The following is a 7,272-nucleotide window of genomic DNA, read 5'->3' on the forward strand; positions in this document are numbered from 1 at the left end:
TGTATATTTGGGATACACTGCACTTCATAAATTGAATTGGTTTACAGTTTTTAAGAAGTTTTTGCTTGTTTGTTTTCATAGGCAATGAGAAAACCAAACAGTCTTCCAGGAGATGTACAGTAGAAATTTCAGACATTGTTAATCGTATTGCTCCGCAGGTAACTGTTACTTTCTGAAATAATGCTCTGCATGTGCAGCAACCAAACACAAGAGTGCTGCAGCATAGTTTTAGTTACAGCAGTTTCATGGTAAAAATTGGGTGTGTAGAAAACTAGTAACAAGTTCAGAAAACAGGATTGAATTAAAATTTCAAGTGTAGCATTGACTGGTTGCTCCGCGAGTCAGAGAGGTTGTAAAAAGACACATTAAGAAAGTGGACTTGGAGCAGCTTCATTTTAGAAAGGTTTACCTTCAGAGTGCAAGTTATTACTGTTGGGATTTATGCCCTTTCTGTCTTGCTGTGAACCTGATGTTCATAGCCCAGAAAGGGAAAATTAAAGTTGTTGGCTTATTTGTTACATTTTCAGTGCAAGAAGAGAACATGTAATTCTTAAAGCAGATCTCTAGTATTTAGCTTGCAAAACATGCCTGCTTGTTTGGCAGGGCTGTTTAACATGTGTCCACTGTTTGGTATATTTGTGAGAAATTATACTTAAGAATTAGAAGAATCATTGATAAGAGATGCCACTGCCTTCCTTGTAAATAGTTACAGCCCTGCCATAAATGTAAATAATGTCAGGGTTTGCAACTATCTGTTGCTCATGTTCTTTTTTTCTCAAAGAAAAAGAAATAAATCTGCAAAGAAAAAGAAATAAACTCACAAAGAAAAAGAAAACCTACCCAAAACTACCCTAGTCATTAATAAAGTTCGAATTACTTTTGCTGGCTTACATGCATCAATTTCTCACATCCTATTGCTCTGCCCCTCTAGACAATTTACCACTGCAGTGTTGTATCTCTTAGATTTCAGAATTCAAATTCAAGCCTGAACTTTGAAGCTCTGAAACAACTTTGTTTAGTTTCTAAACTTCACTTACTTCTGTTTAAAGGTTTTTTGTATATATGAGTTGGATTGGAAGAAGTCAGAATTTTTTCCCGGAAGCATAAGAATGTGATTTCTTTCACATTCTCTGATCTGTAATGCTGCTTTAAATTGATAAAGACAGTGCCTCTCAGTTAGCTCCTGAATGGTATGATAAAGTAAACTAGATTGTTAGCTTGTAACACTAATATTGCAGATTTCATGTAAACCTGGAGTAAATAGTTTGAGCACCAAAACAAAATTATTTCAATTGAAATTCCTGTTTTAAATCAATATAATTAAAGTGATGCAATTATCAGTAAACAGTGTTGCTTAACTGGTATTGTTTTAACTCCTCTCTGTGCCTTCAACAGATTTAATCCAGTTTACTTGGATTAGCAACTTCAACTCATATAGGGTGTGTGTCTAGTCCAATCTTTATCTGAAATCAAATTTCTAAGCATTATAAATCTCATCATTCAGGATGAAAAAGCAACCTGTAATGAAGGCTCCCTTTTAGGAACATGGATTGGTGAGGATGCTATTCCCTGTACACCGGGAGTGGTAAAAGTACGAGCTAGGACAAAGTTAAGTTGTATAAGGTGAGTTACAGTTTCTCCTTGCCCATTATGGCTAGACTTTCATGAAAAAGGGTACATGGTATTTTATGTATAGTGAACCATGTAATTGTAGATTAGCATGTAGAATGCTTTTAACTTTGCACTTGTTATGTCTTCTTAATGGGGTGTTTCTTGGGTTGTACTCTCTAGTTGTTAAACTAGAGAATGAACAGCTCATATGGTTGTGTTGAGGTTGGTTAAACTTTCTCAGTAGCTCTGACCTTATTTTCTGTATTTTTTTAAAAATCCAGAGATCTTAAAATAAAAAATCCTGAAGAAGAACTCATGAAATTGGCCAAGGAATTTGATAAAAATCTAGTAGAGCTCGATGCTGTTCAGGAACAGGAGAAGAAGCTTGGTTGTGACTTCATCCAGACCTCCTCAGAGCCTTTAAATAATTCTAAAGATGCAGTAAATACGAAGAACCTGAAATCACTCTTTGGTGAAGGTTCTGAAATGGATAACACTCTGTCCCTGAAACCAGTTGGACAGAGCACTGGCATCCCAGCTGCAGAGCCCTGTCAGTCCAGCGGTGAAAACTCTGTAGACCTTGAGGCTGAAACAGATCTTCATGCTCTTTTTGACTGCTCTACCCAGAAGTGTAGTGGACGGTTGAGCCAAGGACTGTCAGATATTTCTTTAAATAAAAGTTTTATTGAAAATAAAAGCGCCTTGGAGGAGCACCTTTCTGACAAAATTGAAAATATGCAGCATACCAATTCAGAGTCACATCATAAAGATACTCTGCATGCCGTAGGAGGCATGAACCAGACTGTACCAAAACCTGATAGCCACACATTGACAAGAAAAAATCCTCCTCTGAAGGCACAATTGGTGGCTTCCACTAAGCTTGCAGGAGTAGTTCATGATGACTTTGATGACTGGGATGCAGATTTATTGGCTGATGACTCTTTTGTGATGCAAATAACTCAAAATCCTGAATTGATACATACTGAAGAATCACCACCAATTCCTGCAAATCCATCTGTGTGTGATTTGCGTGATAACAGCAGAACAAAGGCAAGAATTGGTGGCAGTTCAGTAACTTGCCTGGGGAGTGTACACAAATCGAACAGTTTGCAGTTTTCACCCTTGGAACATTCTAGTAAAACCACACAAAATGTTGTAAAATCTCTGTCTTTACAGAAGTCATCTAAGAAGGAAAACTCAAAGGCAGAGACCAGAGCCTTGCATGGCAAATGTGATGTTAATGCAGATAAAATAAATTCTCTTTGGAAAAGTGCACAAAACAGTGATAGAAATTATATTCCTGTTTCAACGGAATCTGAAGTGAAGAATGGAAATGAAACTATTCAGCCTAAAAGTGACTCTCTTCCTCTTTGTCTTCCAAGATCTAATCCTCATAGACAATGGACAGAAAAACCTGGGAATAGCACTCATACTATTTCCTGTCAATCATCCAGTATTTCTACCAATATGAAACCTAGTAATCTAACTAAAGTGGTTAACCAAGCTAATGCAGGTCACTTAAATCAAGTTGAAACACCAAAGAAATGTCCTCTGTCATTTGATGACTGGAATGAACCAAAATTCTCAGATGAGATACTGGATATGTTTTGTGGATCCGATAATCTTTGGGATGCAAACTGTGAGGATGATGAATTGTTGTATCAGGTCTGTGATGATATAGAAAAGCAGACTCAGATCCAGGACGTTAAACAAGGAAATGAAAGAACGAAAACTATACAAGGAGGCAGTATTAATTCCAGGTCAAATGCTGATAACAGCTTTCCAGCAGCTAAACAAGGACTACCTGATCTCTTGACACACAAAACAAGTGCAAAACAGGAGGCTTTCTCACTAAATGATTCCTGTAGGAATTCGTCAAAGGTCACACATGGGCTGGCCACAACAGGCCATGTAATGAACTGTAAGAACATCTCAAGTCCTCAAACTGTGATCTCAGGTCCTTCCACAGCATATAAGTACACACTGATTAAAAGCTGTCATCAAGCTGCTTCTGAAGGTACCACAAAGACTGTTTTGGGAAAATGGTGCCGGTCAGATTCTGTGCCAGCAGGAGAGACTGGTTCTGAAGTAAGTCCTGTTAATGAAGTAAACATTTTTAGTAGCAAAACATTAGACAGCCCAGATCCCTTGTACAATAGGGGAAAAATGCCAAGTAGCAGTTCTGGTAACAAAACATCATTTGTGCCTTCAAAGTTTAAGTTCCGGAAGGTGAACAATTCTCAGGGTGGTCTTCATGTAGGGTCTGAAAATCCAGGGAATCATTCTGGCATTGGAATTACTCTGCGGGATTTGGAAGGAAGCAAGAATCGGGTGAATGTGACTTTGCACAGCAAGCTTGACAATAAGAAGCCACCTTTCAAGAGGCACCTTTCAGAGTCTTTTGCACAGACTACATCAGGTATTTGTCTTATTGTATCTCTGTTACTGGTTTTTTCCTTACTGGAATCAGAATGTCAGAGAAGCTTGTACTGTATTGCAACTTAGAATAGGCTTAAATATTCATCCATTCAGTTTAGGTGTCAGTAAATGTTCTCACGAGAATTTGGAGGTTATTTTCTCCAAAATAAAATTGTCCTGATGCGTATCTTGAATTCCTATAGTTAAGGACTTCTGTTTCCTGTTTTCATTCCACTTCTCTAAATACTTCACGCCCTCTCACCATATACACTAAGACTCACTAGGATCAAGTATAGGCTGAATACTCAGCATAGCATAGTCTTAAATTGTTACTTAAAAATACTTTTATTTGGATACATAGCAAAACCCCAGTTAATGGTGGGGTGGGAAAGAAGGTATCAGGTGATATGGAATGCCAGTTTCTTTATTTTATTGTACACCTGGACTTGAATCATTTGACAGTTTTCAAACCTCAGCCTGAATTGTTGTTTGCTCCTTGGCTGAAATTGCCAGTGAAATGTTTCTGTGTTATCAGTCGAAACACTAACATTTCCTTCACTGTAGAGGGGAAGTCAGTCTGTAATGTGCCATACACTGGTGTTCCTTGCTAGGGAAATGTAGAACCAGTCAAGTGCCAGTCAGTCTTGTTTTCACTTGATCTCATGACTTGGCAAAGTTTTAATCAATATTAATTTTGATAAAACATGCCTTTAGAGTGCACTATATCAACCCCCATTTTCAGCAAGCAGTGTAGCAAAAACAACAAAGCAATTAATTCCTGCAAACTACCAGCCAGCATTATTGAACAATCAGTATTTTATCTGTGTTTCTTCCTCAGCAAAGAAGCAGATGAATGGAAAGTAGCAATTTCGGATGTTAGGGGGAAAGGAGGGGAGAGAGAACGAGTTATTCTGTGGAATGTTCTTGAGAATAAAGGAATGAAAAAGAACAGCATAGATTTTCTTTACAGATGTACAACAACTCTCCTCATCTTAAATTTGGAGTGAAAGGACATTGCTGTAGCAAAAAGATGGATGTTAACTGAACCTCTCAAAAGCTGATAGGGAATTTTTCACGGACACCTTTCTCATAAGAAGCAAAGAGACCTTTGCTTTATTTTCCCAGTTTGAATACTTATTAAAAATGCATTAATTGGAAATTGGTTTATAAAATCGGTAAAATTATTGATATGTGCAGGGAGTGTTCCAGTTGATTCCAGTGAGGTCAGGATTTTATAGTATGGGAATTTATAGTTCTGTAGCACAACATATAAAATGCTATGCTTAGCTATCATGTTCTTGTCTCCTTTGCCAATTTTTATTGCTACTTTTGACCTTTTTTCAACCTTTCCTGTTTTATTTGTGTGACACCTGTACTGTATCTGACCCCTGTGTCTATACCATCTCCATGCCCATATCTCTGCCTAACTCACTAAATTGTAGAGCCCTTTTCACTCTGATAGCCTTAATTTTCTTAACCCATCGCCATCTCCTATGTTGACTCCTGATGTCATAAGGTTCACGTGAAGGGCAGCCAAGTAGAATTTCCTCGAAGCAAATGTCTGCATCCCAGTGTTTTCATTGGGAGGTAGTAATCAGTAGCACTACAAAGGTCATGCATTTTATTCCCCCTTCCTGCCTTGAGGACAGGATAGATGAGCCATTTTTAACTTGGGTGCCTGGTATGTCAGAATAGTGTGCTTCTGCCATAGATCTTCAAACACTAAAAAGAGATAAGTGAAAATACATATTGAACAAACCTGAAGGCTCCTAATACATGTTTTTTATTTACAGTGTCTGTGGTGGAACAAAAAAATAGAAAATGTTCTCAAGAAGAGATTGAAAGAAAGAAACAAGAAGCTCTTGCACGAAGAAAATCCAGAATGCTGGCATGTTTTAAAGATGCTTGAATTTGGGGTTTATTTTGTCTGTGGAGTAAGTTTATGGGACGGAAATATTGTAATGACAGAAGACACTTTTCAAACTCCATTCGCAGCTCCTGCTGGCAAGTTTTCTCTGTTTCTTGATTCAAAAATTTCTTGACCTGAACCATAACTAATATTCTGGTGGTATTTAATCTTAATTAGAAACTACTCATTGGGAATGTGTGATCCAAACTGTATTCAGCCCAATGAAGATTGTTTTGAGTTCATGTACTGTTACATGTTGAAATTGTCTAGTCTGAAAATCATGAGAGCATGAAAACATTGGTGCACACGCATGTAATGAAGGTGTCAAAAACAGTCTGTGTTTTGGCTGTAGTACTGCAACTGTTTTAATCTACAAGACTCTCAAGTACACGCAGACTAAGAAATACTAATGTTTGCTCTCAGGTAGAAGGTTTTAAGCTTTGGTTTAAATCAAGTACAATCTAGAAAATATCCAACATCAGGAGACTAATGGGAATGAGCAAGATTTGGAAAGCATGCTCAGTTTGTCTCCATTACCTGATGTCAGAATTGTACATGGAGAACAAAGAATGTAATATAAAAGTTTCATAAGGTGAAAAAGCATCCTAAAAATTACTTTCTTTTTTAAATTCCTTTCATGATGAGCTGGAAATACCCTGGCTAAGAAAGTTGGACCACCTTTTCCTAAACATGTGTTACTGAGCTAGTTGAATAAGGTACCAATGCCATTTTACCAAACCATGAGCATACATAGTCACCAGGTGAAATCTCAACAACTGTGCATCAGTTTAGCCTTACAGGTTGTACATGGTTTCAAACTAAAGACTGTTAAAACATAAAAATGCAAGGTCATGTCAGCTTAACAGGGGCTGATAGAATTTTTGATGATAGATGGGTGTAGAGTTCAAACTGCAAAAATTGCCTGTGGGTAAGCTGTAAGATATTTTTCAACTGAGAAATGCTTATATGTAAACATGTGACAGTTTGAAAACTGTCTGTAATTTTTCTTTGTAAGTAAATAACTTTGAAAGGTACCAAAGGTTAGAGGAAACTTTTGGTTTCTCTAAGTATGTGCCATTTTTGTAACTCGTAAAATTGTAAGTATTGTATATTTGTAAATGATCATTAAACGTTTTGGGTTTTCTTACATTTTTCTTGTCTGTTCTGGAAAATAGTATGCTGCAGAAACTGGTAAAATGGAGTGAAATGGGAATTCCCTATGGACTTTACCTGAATGTCCTCACTTTGTAATTTATCCGATTATTCCATACCTCAGTTTTCTACATGTGGCAAAAAGTGCTCCCTTTGATCCATTAAAACTTAAAATCCTTGGT

General features: G+C 37.2%; 1 protein-coding gene across 1 annotated transcript in view; it reads left to right on the top strand.

Moving 5' to 3' along the window:
- Positions 1–5,938, top strand: part of ETAA1 (Ewing tumor-associated antigen 1) — a gene marked incomplete at its 5' end in the record, with an annotated part of 6,264 nt that extends 326 nt beyond the window's left edge. Inside the window, 4 exons of the mRNA XM_009081830.1 lie at positions 82–158; positions 1,505–1,623; positions 1,893–4,030; positions 5,823–5,938. Coding sequence (XP_009080078.1) covers positions 82–158; positions 1,505–1,623; positions 1,893–4,030; positions 5,823–5,938 — 2,450 coding nt within the window. The remainder of the gene's footprint in view (positions 1–81; positions 159–1,504; positions 1,624–1,892; positions 4,031–5,822) is intronic.
- Between the last annotated feature and the right edge of the window lie 1,334 nt (positions 5,939–7,272).

Source organism: Acanthisitta chloris, unplaced genomic scaffold, assembly GCF_000695815.1.
Source record: "Acanthisitta chloris isolate BGI_N310 unplaced genomic scaffold, ASM69581v1 scaffold45849, whole genome shotgun sequence".
Classification (NCBI taxonomy): domain Eukaryota; kingdom Metazoa; phylum Chordata; class Aves; order Passeriformes; family Acanthisittidae; genus Acanthisitta; species Acanthisitta chloris.